The sequence below is a fragment of the Anoplolepis gracilipes genome, chromosome 6, assembly GCF_047496725.1.
Source record: "Anoplolepis gracilipes chromosome 6, ASM4749672v1, whole genome shotgun sequence".
NCBI classification, from domain to species: Eukaryota; Metazoa; Arthropoda; class Insecta; order Hymenoptera; family Formicidae; genus Anoplolepis; species Anoplolepis gracilipes.
This window is the reverse complement of record NC_132975.1, coordinates 9,498,728-9,518,465: the sequence shown is the minus strand read 5'-3', so window position 1 is coordinate 9,518,465 and position 19,738 is coordinate 9,498,728. Positions and strand designations below refer to the sequence as shown.

The window sequence follows — 19,738 nt, the reverse complement described above, 5'->3', positions numbered from 1 at the left end:
TTTTGAACGGAAGGTTCAATATGCCGGCTCTGTTAACAGAGCGTTAGTAAGGGGTGGATTGTTCGAATACACTTTTTCTATCAATGGAGCATTTTGCAAATATTCCCTTGAAAAAATGCAAATATTTATTTATTTTTTTGTTATTATTTATATAATAATATATGCACAGAATAAAATATAACAAAGACTAAATTAACGCAATAAGATTAGTGGAGGAAAATTATTGCACATTGTAAAATTATTAAAATTATTTTCAAGAAACATGTATTTAACTAAATTTGTATTTAGCTATTCAGAATGTCTAAAAATCTACATATTCTAAATTAAGATCTAAAAAATTAAATATATAATTAAAAATTACATAAGCTATTTATTTTGAAAATAGTTAATTTAGCTGTATATTTTCACAGAATTTGCTTATATCACTTTGAAAATAAATTATTATAAAAAATGTTTATCTTGAGTAGAGGATACATTTTTGGAATAAATTCTTGCTTCTATTGACTAGCTCATTGCATTATAATGACACAAATGGTCAACCGAAGACCAGACTGTCAAAATTAAATTCTGTTGTCACGTGTTTCGGCACGCACGTTAATCCAGCTGATAATTAAATATAATCGACGTCATGCATATCACCGACGTTATCATAAATCCTAGATTAGCCTTCGCTCGTGTTCTCACGAAAGCGAAACGAGAGATATCGCGCGAGAGGAACCGTGTGCGATCCCCGTCGAATAAACGCGAGAGGATTGCCGTTCTCCCAGCATGCGCCCAGCATGCACATAGCCACGTGCACCCGTATTGCCAATCAATTCGCGCATTGCGCGCCCGGGAATTAGACAATTAGGAGTCGTCACGTTCCGCTCGGTCCCGCGCACCGCGTCCCACCAGCACGTTCCACATCGACCGTTCTCGGTTCCCCACCACTTGGAGACTTCCTCGAAGAGAGAGCTCGGGGTAATGTGCAACCAGCTCCATCTGGCGACTGTGGCGAACCGGAAGAAGAAGGGGCACCCCCTCGGCTTCCGATTCATCTCGTTGCCAGCTATTGGTCCGCGTTCAACCAAGAAGAACGCCCACTCGCAAAACACCCGAGATGTGCGTCAGCTCGCACGTATTGGTCGAGACCAGACCACAGTACCGGTTCTGTGAACATTGCGGGGGCGGCGCGCACCCGGTGGCGGCACCGCGACACCTAGAACGAGAAAAGAAAGGGAGAGGGAGAGAGAGAGAGAGAGAGAGAGAGAGAGGGGGGAGAGAGAGAGAGCGAGAGAGAGAGAGAGAGAGAAAGAGGGAGAATGGGTCCCGGCAGGGCTCTCCGCCGCGAGTGCAGCCGAGCTGGTAATCAGTGCCGTTTCCGCGGCAGTGGCGGTCACCACGCGGCAGATTACACAGATTACACCCGATTACATTTGTACTGCACCGCACTGACGGTTACCGGTTCTTTTCCGGGAAGATCACCGGTACTCTCCCGCCTTATCCCCTCCGTCGCGTAACATAAGCTGGAGTACGCACTTGACCGTCCCGATGAACCGTCGCGAGGACCGTGTCGACGTCGTCGGTACATGAAGAGTCCGAGTATTTTTCGACAGAAAGCCAGGAGTGTTGAAGGAGAGATCGCGTACATATCGACGTCAATGTTCAATACTCTGGAACGCGCGGAAGAATACGTTAATGGGAACGACGGCCGATGGATTCTCTATCTGTTAACGTTGAAAATCAACATTTGATTCTTCTTGAGTTACGCTTTGAAAGTTCGTCGATGATTAATAATGACATTATTCGCAAAGAATGACATAATCTAATGGTGGTATAGATAAAGCATCAAGGTGTGTCGTATGTACATATCAGATCATGAAGAAGAATCTCCTGAATTTAGAACAAAAAAAATACAATGTTATAAAATACCTTTTAGAATATTAGGGAGAAATATACACATGAAGGATTAGAATAATCATTGACATTTATACAGTAGAAATATAATATGATAAAAATTATCAAATTATAAAATTAATTTACGCAACGTCATTTTTCATAAAAACTAGTATTGCACAGCGCAGATTTTATCCTATATATTTTATTTAAGTAGTGTGGTTCAAATGTTTTTATACAGCCTTATTAAGCGCTGTCCGAGAAAAGACCATAAAGTATCGTGAAGAAAGTTGCTGTATAAGAATATCGGTTAAAGATCGGTCGGGATGCGAAAGATATAAAAATTAAGAGACAAGAAGAGTTGGGTCATCATGTTGATATCTTAAAAACACTCTTCTGACTTTAATGGGGGAATCCGCTCGTGTCGGCTGGGTCATTCCGCGGCGATGCGGCGGATTCCAAGAATAACGGAGCACAGGACTTGTTGAAGCGACGGACTGTATCTAGAAAGCATCTTCGACTTTACCGAAGAGATTCGTCCAGGAATCGCGATGTAACTGATCGTCGTTTGAAAGTGCCGCGTGACTCGATCGCGTCAATCGTCAGCTGGCACCTTGAGTTGCGACGCTATTTGTTCGGAATTACGTTAGAAGTTTTGGTGGAATGGACTTTACAGCATGGAACTTAGACAGCAATTAAACGATCTTTTCAATTGGATCTTCGAATGACTTCGGAGTGTAGATGCAATAAAATCGCGGATATTCCGCGGTTCGATTTCAAGACTTGCGAGACGTAAAATCTCGAGAAATTGGTGTACGTTAGAATCAGCATGAGCAACAGCGAAGGCGTGGTGACAGGCCCAGGTTCTGGCAACGATCGCTTGTGCGAGGACGTCGATATGGCTACTCCGACGTCAGCGTCCTCAAATCTGAAGCCGCGAAGCGGCAAGATCAGCTTCAGTGTCGACGCTCTGCTGAGCGGCACGAAGAAGAGTGCCATCGGCGGCGGAGCCTTCGCGGCCAGGCGAGACAACGATGACAGAATGGACGCGGAGAAAAATCTCGAGATGGAGACTAGATATCGAGAGCTGTTAATGGAACAGCAGAGGCTTCAGAGCAGAGAATTGCTCGCAAGGCTGAGTCCTCACGGACTCACCGGCTTCGGCAATCATCATCACCATCATCATCATCCAAGCAGACTCGATCAAGATCACCCGCCCGCTCGCCATGAGATACTCACGGTGAAAGATTTCTCCAGGACGAGCCACGATAAGTCATCCTCGCCCATCAGGATAGATCAAGAAATTTCAAAGGATCGCGACGATCATCGACTGACAACCAACTCGCCGAACGCGATTGCTGAGACAATGCTTCAACGAGAACAGGAGCGCATTCAGGAGGATGACGATAGGATCGACAGGATCACGAATCCGAGATCCGTATCACCCGCAAGTAGACGGGAGATCCTAGATGATCGTAGCGACTCCGAGGCGAATCGTTCGCTAGAAGGAGATCGAACGACGGATCATCTGGATCTCGAGGATCATGAAATAAGAAGCGTCGGTCAGTCCGAGGATCTGAACGTGATGGACTCGGATTGCGAGCTGGAGAGGGATCTGGAGGCCAGCCAAGAGAAGGAGGAGAAGTCCAGTCCGGTAGTGCCTCAGCCGATTCATCCCGGAGTGCAAAGGCCTTCGCAGGGGCCACCATATCTCGCCGGAGCACCCGGCGCTCCCGGCTGGAACCCTGCGGGATTTCCACATTCTCTGGCGGGATTCGCGTGGTTACCCCCACCTCCGCATCCTCACAATCCTCATGGACATCTTTACACACCGCATGGCGGGCCCACCAGTCCAAATGGTAAGTCTAATACATCAAAAATCTTATCTTATTTAATATTTAATAATATTAATAATTTAATATCCGCTAATTATCATAATCAAAATGTGTGAATTTTTATGTTACGTTAAAACGAAAAATTTACATTTTAGTATTATATATAATTGACAACGCTCGATAAATTTAATTTAAACAAATCTCTCGCAGAAAATATGTTGAATCGCAATTGCCACGTTAACTTAAATCACCTCTTATTATATTTTAATATCTTAATAATCATCTGCACAAAGAGAAATATTCTTCTAAATAGAAACATAAACTCGTATCTAAAAACTTGGAAAAGTTCAAGAATGCATGCAGTAGTTTTGTTGTTACATTTCTTTTCTTCTGCTTGAGATTGTACGATTACAGTGTTGGTGATTAAATGGAGAACATAAACTCTTATGAGAATACAGACTCATAATGCTTTGTATTAATGTCATGGGTCACGCGAGTAGACGGATATTATCGACCTTATGTACTAAAAAATTCGTATTCTTTTACTTTATCGCACACGCGATTAAAATTTAAATCTGAAAGAAATTTCAGATTTTAAAACTAGCGTTGTTCACAATTGGCATCATATTTTTAAGGATATATTTTATTCATTTATATTATTTGTCATATATATCATATTCTTATCAATATTAATTCAATTTAAAGTTTAATTAAATTACTAATTAAAGTAATTTATTTGTATGTGTTGTTTAACATATAATTTTATATTATATAATCTTCAATTTCGCCTTAACCTTTAATCGATGATTTTTTTTTCAAGCAAAAAGATTTAATAGATTTATGTAAGACTAATAATGATAGATTATTAGAATTCTGACGCGCGTGCGCGCGTAACAATCCAGTATATATTTAATTGAACAACACATTATATTTGAATTTATTATTATTATCATATTTCTAAAGATATATTTTATTATCTTATATTATTTGTCATTATATTATATATCATATTCTTATCAATATTAATTCCATTTAAAGTTTAATTAAATTGCTGATTAAAATAATTTATTTGTATGTGTTGCTTCACATATAATTTTATATTGTATAATCTTTAATCTCTCACATAATAATTATATACCTTTATATAATTTTATATTCTACATCTTTAATTTCTCACATAACAATTATATAATTTTAAAATGGAATTTTTATGCAGAATGCACATTATTAATCCGTGTTATTAATTACAATAAATAATCTATTATAAAACAACGATAATTTTTTAAAACTCTATTGTGCTTTTTTTTAGAAATTTACACATTTTAATAAATTTGGAATTACATTTATTTGTGATTGTTGAATACATAATGCGTATTATAATTTGAAAAATTATTAATTTTAAATTAATGTTACTTAAACGTTTATAATTATTTATTAACTTTTGTAATTATTAATTATTAATAATTACTAATTTAGTAAGTAATAATAATTAATTGTAGTTAATTAATTACAATTATTACGTCGTCCAATTTTTCGTTAGTCAAAATTATTTCATTTTATCTGATATTTTTCTTTCTACTTTCTACAGTCAAGTAAAAATATTGTCAAATACTTTTTAGCATCACTTAACAATGTCTTTGAACATAAAATTGTGGATATGTATTGCCATTGATTCCAAGAACTCTATTAGAGTTTTAACATCATTCACTTATCGAGTATACTTACTCACGCGTGCAGCCATCGAAGTCGCGATTTTCCTTCTACTCCTCGAAGTCAATAGGGTTGCAACTCGGTCATTAAGACTTTACTGACTTTCCTGAGTCTATTCCACAAATGTCACGCGGAACTTGAGTCCCTGCTACGGCTTGCAACCGGCTTCCTGAAACGCGTATGATCAGTGCGGAAAGTTCGATTGCACCGGACTCGATCGTCGTATATCTAGGCTATGAGGACACACGATCTGCGCTCACAAAGTGACAACAAGAAGTGTTTTTCGTCGCCTTTAGTGCGATGCAGAAATGACTGTATAACGACGCAAACGAAAAGTTGACCGCGCAGATAAAACTCGATGTAATTGCCTAATGAGGGAGGAGAAACCGTGAAAGCAACTGCAACGCGATCCTTGAGACAGGTACAAAAGTGATCAGACGTACAGATACAGATCTTGTTTCATGACCGGTGGTGGATATATGGGATTGTAATTGGCTAATAAATCGAAAGAAGGAAAGTCGTAGCCGCGTAGGTTCCAAGTCGTGATAATTAGACGCGTTGTGTTACCTGTAGAAGCACGCTTCATTGATAAATAATTTATGATAATTTCAATGAGAGAATTAGTTGCGATTTATTAATTACCGATTGCGAGATTGCTCACTCTTTCTTATCAATTAGCGATTGCTCGGAGAAGATGATATTGCTATAAGAGCAAAATATATATGAGAAATATATGCACTTATTGTTAGTTCGATTATATTTGTTTAATACGAAATATGACGAGATATATTATTTCATTTGTTTAAAATCTCGAGATGTTTATACATAAAACGTGATATCAAAATTGTAATAACAATTCTTGAATCATAGATTATCACATTCATTTTATTTTATTTCTTAATCGCAATAATTCTCTCAACCATAGTTATTATCGTTTGTCTAAACAAATAGAAGATTCCTTTAATGGAGAAAGACTTTGAAGTGCAAAGACTCGTGTCCTCGTGTAAGTAAAGGACTCATGAACATTACTACATGACAAAATTCATTCCTAATGGACAATTAAAGTAATACCTCATTAAGCTGTAACCGACACCTTCTGAGCAACGAATTGCATCGTGGCTCTCTTCAAGGTACTTCGCCTCGAATACTCGAGTACTCGCGAGACTGCAAAAGGACAAGAGTACTTCTCGTGCCTCGTAGTAGCTTCACTACTCGCGCGTCAACTCTTATGCTTGCCGAGAGAGCTCGTAATGGTTTTAGAGATTTCTTTCTCGGAAACAGCGTAAATTCCTCATTACGCGTGGATATAATCTCACTTGCGGAAACTTCGAGATTCGCAGCGTTATTTACAACTAACGAGGGATATTTAACGAGGATCGTCTTCGAAGAATAAGCCACCGCTCTATTGCAAAAACTGCACAATCTTGGGTAGATATTTTTGAAAAGTGTCTTTTCCTGATGCGATCTTCTGTCGTAAATAAATATCTGCGAAGCTTTCTTCATATTAGAATAATAGAATCAACCGTGTAACAAAAAAAGAAATTATTAAAGAAATTTAGAGAAACTTATGCAAACGGCGTGATATGACGCATTTTTCAGAATAACATAATAATGAATGCACCGAACTTAATATAAGGCAATATAACATCGGTAGCGAAATCGAAAAAGAGAAATCATTAGGATAATATAATGCATATAATTAATATGAACATATAAGAGCAACTATCTGCTGCGTGTATTGCTTTATTTTTTCAAATGACATAATTGAAAGTAACACTCGATATGCCACACGGATGGTAATTAGAGAAGGAAAAAAATAGAAAAATAATTGGGAAAATACGTAATTTTCTTACGTAATTAATAAAAGTATTTAAAATATCTTCATGCTAAATGACTTTCTTATCTTTGGAACGGAATAATTGAATAAATTATTTTCGCATTCTCATCATTTATTGATCGTAACAAAATCCGATTTTTAAATTTGTTTAATGAGAAGATTTTTAAAAAAATTCTTACAAAAATACATAATTGTGAAATTCTGTTTTTTAAAATTGTTTTATAAAAACATGTAAAAGGCATTGCACGCTACTTTTGCACAGAAAGAAAAAAAGAAAAAGAGTAAGAGAGAGAGAGAGAGAGAGAGAGAGAGAGAGAAAGAGAGTGTGTGTCTTATTCTCCAGATGTTAGGTACTGACAGAAAATGGAAAGTTGACGAAGGTGGATCGGCCCGCGCGTCAACCGAGATCGCGAACAGTTCGACATGATAGAGTCATACATAACTCACGACATCCATAATGCATTCAAGAGGCACCGGATAAAAACTGCTCTTGTTAAGGAGCCCTGTTAGGTTTAGTGCAACGCAGTCAGTTTCCTATGCTATGTTGCTCGACGAAGTTTTTTGCGAACGATAACGACAAACCATCCGCTTTTCGGTCTCTTGATCTCGCCTCTATGCGTCCCTCTTACGATTTGTCTTTCTCGTCTTTTTTCTGCGACACCAATTACTGGCACTCAGAACGGAAACCGTAGCAGCCTGATACGCGCCATTATTGTACCACTCGCGATTATTGCAGTTGTGACATTGTTGCTTTTGCTCCGAGATGATTGTTCACTTATAGGGAACTCGGGTAATTATGGCGTCTTTTGTTGGTCTTCGATATATTCAACAAAAAATTTTAAGCAACGCGAATTAGCTTTTAATCGCTGAAATTGATCGTATCAAAGAATGATTGTATAAATATTTCACACAAAATTTAAAACTTTGCAATAATTTTTTGTTATTAATGACGTCTTTGCATGTATCTTTTTTCAAATTATATCTTCAGAGTTGCGCATTTTTCTCGCTCAGGTTTGAAAAATTAAACAGAGTTTATTAGCCAGTTTTTAGTTCTCCACAGCTGACAATGATCAGAGGTGTTATGATACGCGGAGTTCTTGTAGGGTTGATAATACCAGAGCTTGGACGACGGCATTCGAAAATTATATTATAAATACGAACATCATTTATAACGCTCGAATGGCGCTTCTCGCATGCATTTATCCGGATTGCACACGCAAGAATGAATTAACGACGCCCATCCCGCGTCCAATGATGTTCTACAAAGTATTTTGGACGATTCATCATTCCGTGGACGTAATTACGCGCCTCAGTCATTCCAACGATGTTCCTGGCTATGCGGTCTCTAAAAACCCAGTATCCGTTGATGAAAATAATGCATGATGATGTAATTATCATTTGAAATTTTGTATAAATATTTGCGTAAATTGCTCAAACAATGATCCACGAAAATCCGGTATTTTTTATTAATCTTGAAATAAATGTCAAGTTTTAAATTATAGCGTAACATAAACACTATATTATTTTACATTTTATTATATTTTAGCTGAACGTAAAATTTGTAATTCTAATATAGCAATGATTTAGCGCTGAAGGCAGTATACATTTTGATATCTCACACAATTTGAAGCAATCTTTATCGTTATCATTTAGTTATCCAAAAAATTTGCAACAGAGACCAATTTATACAGAGTCGAAAGAGGATGAATCGTATATCCATTAACGCCAATGGTCGTTATGACGATGTACTTATTCGTGTGCATGTTTCAGCGATCGGGTAATTAACAGAAATTAATTAGCAGTCAAGAAGAACATATTGATCGTTTACGTGCGCGGCATGGCTAACTTTGGCGAGCGACATGAAATCGCTATGTTACCGCGTGAATGGAAAGGACATAACGACAGATTGTCTCGCTGTGCGCGGATTTGTAGTATTTTCTTACGTACTTTTTTTTTTTAAGTTAAACATACATTAAGGATACTTTACGAAAATGCTTGGACGTAAATCAGACGGGTTACCATATTAGTAAATTTTAAATATTTTTAAAGTATTTTCGTGTTTTTATAAAAGAACAAATTTATATATATTTAAAGATTTTTATATGTCACAGTGTTTTCTATAAAATATTATTTACTGAAATACTGAAATACAATATAAATTATACATTAATTTATAATGCATTTTATATACATATTATATGTATTTCTACTATTTCGATTATTATTCCATATATATTTGATGTTAACAAAAAAAAAAATCTCTTTCTCATAAAGCGGATAAACTATTATATAATTAGACTATTAATTATACTATTGCATTAATAATTAGTTCTTAAAGCTGCAATTTCTGACATCGTTACATTAAAATGAAAATGATGTGTCACTATAAAAGGTAATAAAATGCCACTAGTAAAATGTTTAGTAAAAGACAGTAACGTGTGTGATGTTATCACGATGTCCTTAAAGGAAGTAAACGGTGTGAGAGCAGATCCTGCTACCTTTGATCCGTCTGAATAAGTATTTAATTAGCAGAAATTAATTAGCCTCCAGGGAGAACATATTGATCGGTTACGTGCGTAAACTCGCCTGCCTCCCCCGAGGTAACACACGTGAAACGAGCGGTGCAAACGAGAATGGAAGACGTAATACCGGTGTCGACTGATCCGGTCGACAATGCCGGCGGCCCGTGCCTTTTTTGTACACGACCGATCGTTAATTAGCGCACGGAATCCACGCGTGTCCTCCTCGCCGTCGCGAAATCGTCATCATTCCGCCGAGCTGGATGTCGAAAAGACTTTTTCACGGTGCCAACATGCAGTCGTACAAAATCAAGCGATGTAACCGCGCATCTGACTGACATAGGTTTCTGCTTCTACGAGATATCAATTACTCTTATAATATGAGTTGCTTATTTTGAATGCGTCGCAGAATAGAATTATGGGGAAATAATAATTCTATACGTGCGCGTTAGAAAGGTTTACCGGCAACTGTATTCTTAACATACGTCAATACTTCGTTTAGTCAATTGTGCGGTTTTTAAAATGTATATGTGTCATATTGGATATTAATCATTGTAGTCTCACATAAAATAAATATTGATAGCGCAACAATATATTGTAAGCCTTTGTTATATTCACTTTATATATATATGATAATAATACATTATATTTTTTTCACGATACTTTATTAAATAAATCTCAGATGATGGACATGGCTTAAAATAAATTTATAAATGTAACGAAAGAAAATGCAAACTACTGTCGATATATAACAATTACATTAAAAAAGTGACAAGATTTCATGCAGTATCAGCTAATTACACACGTGTCATAAACAACAACGGTCGATGATAATCATGCATGCCGGATACACGAGACCGAGATGATAGGTCGATGATAATTAGGCGCCGTTCACTCTAAACATTCGCAATCGATTTCTTATAATTTAATTTTTACCCTCGTCGTGACTGCGAGACCGTAATCGCTTTATCACGTAAAACCTATGAAAATGCATTTTGCCTAGTCGTCGTACACTCGTAAATTAAAAACTAACGTTGCACATTCAACGTTCATTATCACTCGATGAGCGCACGAAGATGGTGGACTGACGTTTTAATAGCAAATGAATATCTGCGGATGTCGTTATTACTATCTTTCTCTCTCTCTCTCTCTCTCTCTCTCTCTCTCTCTCTCTCTTTCTCCCTAATGATAGCAGAAATAAAGAAATAATGCAGAGTAATGTTTTAATTTATCTCTTTTTACATGTTTTCACACCGGTTCAAATCAACTCAAAACGGACGAGATTCGAATCATGATATTGAGTGATTTTCTCATAAAAATTTTACATTTTGCATCGGAGTTATATCACGATTAAATAAACGTAATAATATCCACTTTAATATATTGCATTTTTATAAAATAGATTAAAGTTTACTCTCGTTTAATTGAGAAATATTTTATTTTACACTCTTAAACATAGATTTACTTTATCGTAAGATAAATTTTTATTAAACTTTTATATTTGAATGTCTAATATTTTCTACGCATCTTTTTCTATTTAATGACATCATAAGTAAATTACCTGTATAAAGATAGTAAACCTATTCCTATTTAAACACATCTCTTTTTTTTTGTTTTCAGGGGACTTAAGATTACCGGGACCTGGACCAGGCCCAGTCAGATGCACTCTCAGAAAGCACAAGCCAAACCGAAAGCCCAGAACGCCGTTCACGACGCAGCAGCTGTTATCGCTCGAGAAAAAGTTTCGCGAGAAACAGTACCTGACGATAGCTGAAAGAGCAGAATTCTCGTCGTCTCTCCACCTTACGGAAACACAGGTGAGACATGAAAGCAATTAATTTTTTTAGACTTGAAAAAATTTTATTTTATTACGCATAATTATAGAATAATTCAGAGAAGTATGTTTAGGTTGTGTGCTAAGAAAAAGATTAGCAATTTTGACTTTTATGGGAGTTTATTTAAAATTAAACGTGCCGCGAGTAAATTAGCTTAGCATAGTTAATTACATATAACATAAAACATACGAAAAAATATGAATATAAACATTACAAATATATTTACTTATGCATCCGATATATATTATAATATAAATCGAGTAAAAAAACAAATATATATATATATATATATATATATATATTGACACATTTTAAATTGATGTTAATTCGAATGCGGAATTCTTTGATCAATGAGCGCACAATTAATAAAAAATCGTTGCAATTTATTACATATGATTTTATTATATATTATACAGTTTAATGATGTTGGTTTTCCTTTCAAAGTAAAGAAATGCTTTTTTTTCTTTGACAATTAATATTTATATATTTTTATACATTCGAGAAGAAATAATTACAGATTATTTTAGTGATAGCTCGTCTATATTTTTATAGAAATTGTTTTACCTATTATTTCCTGTATTTTATAAACTATCGTCCTTCTTTGTTATATGCGTAATAGACTGTGTTATTTTCGCGCTGTTAGCGTGCTAAGATACACTTTGCGCATTCATTACAATGCATCAGTCGAAATGAAGCTACATCGCATTCATTTGCTTAGATAAGCTACGATTACCTCGCCATCTCCTCGTGTCGTTTAAGTCGCTAAACCGTTCCTTCGACCGTGCTCTCTCTATTCTCATTATTCACCTCAGACAAAGAGGTATGTCTACAATTCAAATCGTGATATTCGCGGCGACATTTATCTCCATGGTCTTATGAAATAATTTATCACTTCGTGCGTGGTTGTGTGATTTTTATGAACAGAGCGATTTTTATGAAGAAAGAAGCATGGACGGTTGATACATTTCTTATAGCATTTATGGTAGACTTAGCTTTTAAATCAAATTATTTTAAATCAAGTTATTATTTTGAATGAATATAATTTTTCTTAATACTAACTATTTTTGATTCCTAAGCTTAATTTGTACGAAATATTTAATCTCCGATAGATCACAACTTACAAAATCTTGATAATACAAAATTGATTTAATTGAGCATGCATTGTGCTGCAATAAGCAATTTAAAAGCATCTTAAAAATTTTTTCTAAAAACGTATTAGCAATATTTTTTTAAAATTTCTAATTGTATTAATTATAATATTAATTAATTATAATATATTCTGAATGTATTAATTATATATCAGACCATTTATACATATTATCGAAAATGTACACTTGTTAACAGTTTCATCAACGCAAAATAATTTTATAATTCGAATACTGAAACATCTCGTCTATATCTATATTTTTATAGCAAAGGTCTGTAAATTAGCCATCGATTCAAAGTGGCAGTTGCGCAAACGTCAGAATTCGCAAACAGCTGTACAAATAACAATTAAACGCAATTTAACGTTAATTCGATTCGGTTATGCGAACTCTAATGTTATAACGCGTGTCTTACGACATCGAGGATTTCTCGATACTTCGATAATTTTTTACTAGAGATTAATTTTTTCTGCTGACTATTTTGTATCTAATGAAACGCTAAATGTTAACATATTTTTTGCGCAGGAATTTTTATTTGTCGACTATCGTGTTAATATTCTCGTTACTCAGCAAAGCGTTAATTATTAGATTATTTATTTTATTAATTGCGTTCACGTATAGGTAGCTAGCTCTGTTTGCCGATATTAAATCTCGTTAGTGTTAAATGTTGACTAATGTAAGCAGCACTTATATAACGTTCGCAAAGTATGTCGGTACAACGGAGCACATAATAAGATCTATGAATTCTCATATTATTGAATATTTTTCGAGGTGATATTTTCTCAGTGACTTAAATGACACAGAAGAAGTTATTCAGAAATGGCTTTAATTTTCGAGTAACTTTCCACGTAAAAAATAATTTTTACATAATTATTTATACATATATGTATATGAAATGTTTGAAAGTTGTGATAACTGTCGTAATAAATTACAAAATTAAAAAAATTTGTTATTAAGCAGAAAATTTAATTTGTTATTAAAGCGGATAAATTAACTTTTATTCAATTTTAAAATATTATCTGTGTGGCATACATGATGCTCTAAAAGTATTTTATATTTTTTCTTGGTATCATTGCTAAAAATAAAATTTATGTTATCACAGTTAAACTGAAAAAGCGATAAATTGTTCATATTATAGTATTGACTTTATTCGTTATCATCACTCTAATTATAAATACCGTTATGTTTCAGGTGAAGATCTGGTTTCAAAATCGAAGAGCCAAAGCGAAGAGACTTCAGGAGGCGGAAATAGAGAAACTAAGACTATCCGCGAGACCCCTTCTGCATCCCAGTTTCGGATCAGGACTTATGTTCTCTGGGGTGGGCCCGCCTGGTACCCCTGGAGTGCCGCCCTTCATTGCAGCTGCCATGGCTAGGCATACTCATGCCGCGGCGGCGGCGGCCATGTTCATGGGACCGCCTGGGCATCGACCTTAATAATAATACGTCAATATTATACACGTGCGATTCAAAATCATTTTTGAATGGTGATCGCCTAAAAATTTGACAACTTATTTATAAAAAGAATCTGATGGTGTAAAATCTACGAAAGAATACAAGAAGCTCCAAAGATTAAGGATTTACAAGAGACAAAAATGTTTACTAATTCATGAACGTGAAATCCAAAATCTAGTAACTTAAAAATCTGCAAAACTAACCACAGCTTTGCGAATTAAGAAATGGGGGGTAAACAAGGAAGTAAAGTTAGTAATCGAAGAACTTAATTAAAATCTAAAGTATGAAGAAGTTACAAATATGGAAATTAAAGATTGACAAAAAAACATGATTTAATAATTTAAAAATTAAAGATTACACAAGAACTCCAAAGATTCCAATCACTTAGCGTTGAAAGTCGAAATTGCAATAGCGTCAATTCAAATGTCTTGTCTCTCCAGAAATATATATTTAATTTCAAGAACATTCAACCAAAATATTTGAAAATTTCTACTTAAAAAGACTTTATAAAAACATCATACTTTAAAAAACTTCATATTTTTTTCCTGAACGACGGAATATATTAGCACCTCGAAAGGTGTTTTTCAAGCTTTGATCTCAAAAAAAAATATGAGTGTATATAGTGTAAATAGATACGCGTTCGTACGGTAATTATATGGGTGTACGTATGTATATACACACGTGTACAGAACGCTTCGATTAACTTCTAAAAGGAAGAATCGCGAGGAGCGAGCATTCGAGAGTTAGTTTAACGATTTGGACCGCGCTGGATTTAGCAAATATTCGTTTCAGGATTTGTTTTAAATGTGGACCGACCGAAAGTGCAGTGACGTGAACATACGAGGTATGTTATAATTACGAGTCTGAGAGCATTAATAAAAGAAGCTACCTATTAAAACCAAAACTTTTTCCCTAAAAGTAATTTCATATTTTTGCAAATTTCTCTGAACATTAAAAACATTCCTTTAAAACATTAAGTTGCAATGTTTCAAACATATTTTTATAAGTTATAATTAGGGATATCAGCGCGATGTAGTTTTTTTGTAGTTATTATTATAAAGGACCAAGCATTGATTTTTCATCAGCAAATACATCTTGTAATCCTGATGTCTTTCAGACTTGTTAAATTTTTTCAATGTGAGAAAATGATACAAACATACGTAAATTACGTATCAGCTTACACTGGTTGTGTGAATCGAAGAAGAGATGGAATCGTTCGTAGACAGTAAATACTGAAGTTACGAATGTGACACGGTTCTAGACGTACCTATATGCGCCTTGTATAAATGTAAGATGATAATTTATCCATGGAGGTATATTATAGCGAAATAAAAATGATTTCAGTATTTACGTTCCGCCGATTTTTCAACCCTCGATGCAACATACACAAACTAAACTAAAATATACAAACTGTAATTTTTTTATTATATAGATATCCAATTTATTTATTTAAATTACATTTTATATATTAAAAAAAAGAATAGATAAAAAGTAATTTTTTTGAAAATTTGAGTCGAAAGAATCAACGTACCATAGTTACTCAGCAATTTATCGATATCGCAATTAACCAATTTGCAAATAATATAATGACCTAATTGACGGAGCGCAACTTCCGCTCGAATAAGGCGTCCGTCATATTGAGGCAAAGCAAAGAGAAAAAAAAAAGAAACGTGCTGGATATGCCGTGATCGAATATATCGCACAGTCATCGCCAAGTCGGCTTCATATATGGCAAGTAGTCGATCCAATGGTATAAGACGGCCGAAAGTGTCCGCCAGATAATTAGAAATATGTTAATCCACCGTGGTTGCTAATTGGTTTTTGACTAAATTTTTAATTAAGTCTTAAGCCTGGGCGGCGTGCTGATTTATCGAAGAGAGGACCCGCGGCTAATTATAAAATATATATAGAGAAGGGGCACCAACACACATACGCACATGCACACATACACACGCATATCTACGGCGGCCCCTCATTTGTCGTTATCATATTTGTGCGTGTCTTGGCTGTGTGCACCTGTCTCGCTTTATAGTGTGTGGCCATATATATATATAGGCGCCTGCAGCTTGGTTTTTTTTTGTCGGCGACGTGCAACTTTCCAAGAAAGAAGCTGCACCATCCCAATAATTGCCGTGTCATTTTCGCATTTTATGCGAACTCGCAACATTTGAAGGCGTCATCGACTCGCGATGCAGAGTTTACCAAATTACGAGATATTTAAGTGATTTACATAAGCTTTTACAAGCTTAGCTTGAAATTATTTTTGCTGGCTTCTTTGGCATTGGAAATGAGAAAATTTAATAAGAACATGAATAAATGGGTCTAATTATTTTAAATTTTATCGCAATTTATAATCATTGACAATAATTTTTTAGCATATTGAGTAGATGAATAAAATTAGAACACAAATCTCGAGATGACTAAAAATATGAGTAATGAATATTTGTATCGGTAAATCTTTACATCTTTTAATCTCCAAATTTTGAGATCATTAAATTATTATTTAATTATCTAACTGAATCTTTCTTAATTTTTCTATCATTAAATCGAAGATTGAATATGCAAACACATCAAGAATCAATTATGTCACGGGACAAGTGGTAAAGCGCAAAGAGATCCTTTAAGAGCGACGATTCACCGTTAAAGGCTTTACAAACAGGCGCCAGATATTCACTACCCATGTAAATCGGAAGCTGTTTGGGGATCCTTCGTTCTCTCCTCCTTCCTTGTGTTCTCCAAAGCCAACCAACCGCCTCCGCTTCTCGGCACGACCTCAGAAAGTCGGCGCTCCCATATAGATGAAATTTATGTACCGAGCCGGCCAATTCTACGCATACGGCCACATTGAGCGCTGACAATTAATTAAAGAATAATTTCTTGTCTTCGCGATACGCGGAGGAGCGTCGCCGGCTGGCGTCCAATTATGCCTTCGGACCGGAGCGGAATACCAAGCAGGTCCGTCGACGACACCGGACTTCTCCGGGAGCTATATCCTTGTAACCCTTCTAGTTACGCCGGTGACCAGTACGATTCATAAAACGCGTAAGAATAATAACGTCTGCGTCTTAATTACAGGAAACGACAGATTAATCTTTTTTTTTTTACTTCTACTTTAAAGCATCGATTTCAAATCAATATTAAAGCTCTTTAATACAAGACAAAATAAAATTGTCATACTGTTTGATTTTTTAATATTTTACAGAATTATAACACGTGTTAATTGCACCAAACTCTTAATTTTAATTTTTGTATGACATATGTTTCGACAATTAAAAATAGCACAGATACATATGAATGTTAAAAATTGTGAATATGTAAAAGAGGAGCAGAAAAAATAGTGCGTTGAAGAATTTAATTTCGACATTCAATTTCTGATACATACACATACACATACGTGATCTGTCTTTGTTTACATTTGATGATGATAATTTCTTAATCTTCGCTGGCACTAAAGAGTTGATCAGATATACCTGTCAAATAGATTAAAACAGAACAGGAACGTATGTAATAAACCAAAAGGGACGGGAGCGAGAAAAAGAGAAAGGAATATTCACGGTTAACGCGTGCATCGAAAGCAGAGTTCTCTCTGCGCTCATTCAGTTTATCCAAATTAATTGGTCGTAAATTAAACAGCTCTGACGAGTGAGGGAGCGATCACGATGAAGAAACGGGATGGTGCCGAGTGAAGAGGCGCAAGAGGAAAGATCAAATATGCGCATAGTGGAAGAGAGATAAATGAGGGAAGAAAGTCAGACGAAGAAGAATAGATGCCGAGAAATGAGAGAGAGAGAGAGAGAGAGAGACAGAGAGACAGAGAGAATAAGAGGATACTGGTGCGGATAAAAAGAGCAAAGATTTAAAAAGGATAGGTTAAAGGAGGCACTGTCCGGAGACAGTAGCATCGACACGCAATTATGTGGCGTCTGGGACTAATTTATACAACAGAAAGACGAAGACATTACTGAAAATCAAGTCGCGCGGCCGAAACAGAAAAGGTCTTGGTGGCATTATATTTAAGGGAAGGAGCCTTATCCTAATTGGAAGCCCGCCACTGTTTCAACGGGTATATCGGTGCTCGGATTCGTGTCTTACAGATAATCAGAGAAACGAAGATTACCCTGAGAATTAAACTAGATTATTTTTATAATTTTGATCTGAGATTTGAAGGTAGTATAGGGGTGGGGGAGGAATTTCTCATCGAAAGACTACAGCAGTGCAATTATTATCTAAATTTTATTCTTATTTCTTTCTATTCATATTTTTAGTCTTCTCTTTCCGGTAATGAATTTAACTTTATTGAAGATTCATATAATTTTCCTGCATTAATTTTAAAGATTATTTATATTTTTGTTATATTAAAATATCGCATACATACGTACGCAACTTGCACGCTTTTCAGGGGATGAGCTTCGGAAACATGTTTCGATAAAACGTCGTATAGAAATAAAATGATCGCGTCGAAACACCATAAATCGGACGCATTGGTAAGCGAGAGCGCAGATCATGTGTTGTTGCCGGTAATTGCCGGCAAGATGAATCGAGACGAAATCTCGTTTCCGACTTCGTAGGAAATTTACGAAGCGGCATCGAAGCATTTACGGCGAGAAAGTTATCCGTTACGGTCGCAAGAAAGTCGCGGCCGATGCAAACGCGTCTTGGCGGACGCTTCAAAAGTACCGAGGAACCGAGTTCCTAATTAGGAACAAGCTTGATAGCCGTTCTTACACGTATTAAGCGATAAAACGAACAGGAAAGGCGAAGCAGGGTAATAAGTAAAATTCATAAGTAATATCATTTGCTTCATCGTACTCGATCCAACATTTTTTTGTTCGTGAAATTATTTATCTTAACATTCATATATAAAATATAAATTTTCGAATTTTTACAAGCGTAAATTCCTGTTCCAAATTGACAATTTAGTAATTTGTAATATTCTTCATCAAAGAAAATTGAAAAAAAAAAAATTGCATTAAGTAGAAAAATCATATAAAATATCCAACAATAATTTGAATAACTTTTAATTAATATATATATAGAGAAAGAATCTCTGCATGTGTCATTATCCAATGATCCCATCGCGCGCCAGGACGAGTCTGCTCGCGAGATAAAAAGTGGCATCGTGATATAAAAAGAGATAATAACTATATAATTTAATCACCGGCACTTTTCCGGGCGCGAAAGCACGAGGCGTTTTACGCGCGAGACGATTGTCGTGTGGAATGCTAGTTTAAGTAGATGTTCCACCGCGACTCTCGGTGGATTCCAGGAGCAATTAGCGCGGCGACGCGACGCGAGGAAAAAGGCGCGGTGCGGGGGCGGGTGGACGGAAATCGCTTTAATATCTTCTACCTCGACAGTCGTTGGCGCGACGACCGGTTTGTAAATAGGATGAAATGATGCCGCATTATGAATTGTTGACGTTCACGCTCGTTTTTTCTTTCAAACGAGGCGATTACGCGGACGAACGCAGACGCAGGCGCGATGAAAAAAAGAAGAGATTATTTCAAGTAATTATTTCAAGAGATTC

At 35.8% G+C, this 19,738-nt stretch overlaps 1 protein-coding gene and 1 long non-coding RNA gene across 2 annotated transcripts in view; one reads left to right on the top strand and one right to left on the bottom strand.

The window, feature by feature from the left end:
* The first annotated feature begins 1,270 nt into the window (after nt 1-1,270).
* Msx (homeobox protein H17) lies at nt 1,271-15,566 on the top strand. The gene is made up of 3 exons (XM_072895194.1): nt 1,271-3,734; nt 11,397-11,593; nt 13,948-15,566. Exons 1-3 carry the CDS (start codon nt 2,705-2,707, stop codon nt 14,191-14,193), a joined length of 1,473 nt encoding a protein of 490 aa, XP_072751295.1. The 5' UTR covers nt 1,271-2,704; the 3' UTR covers nt 14,194-15,566.
* Nucleotides 13,006-19,738, bottom strand: part of LOC140667357 (uncharacterized) — a 39,444-nt gene continuing 32,711 nt past the window's right edge. Inside the window, exons 3-4 of the long non-coding RNA XR_012046988.1 lie at nt 13,935-14,188; nt 13,006-13,831 (exon numbers count right to left, since the gene is read on the bottom strand). This is a non-coding gene — a long non-coding RNA (uncharacterized lncRNA). The remainder of the gene's footprint in view (nt 13,832-13,934; nt 14,189-19,738) is intronic.

Excerpts from the sequence above, each read along its gene's own strand:
- Msx (XM_072895194.1), top strand. The coding sequence starts at position 2,705 with ATGAGCAACAGCGAAGGCGTGGTGACAGGCCCAGGTTCTGGCAACGAT. Across the intron at positions 3,735-11,396 it reads CGGGCCCACCAGTCCAAATG|GGGACTTAAGATTACCGGGA; the intron begins GTAAGTCTAATA and ends TTTTGTTTTCAG. Across the intron at positions 11,594-13,947 it reads TCCACCTTACGGAAACACAG|GTGAAGATCTGGTTTCAAAA; the intron begins GTGAGACATGAA and ends GTTATGTTTCAG.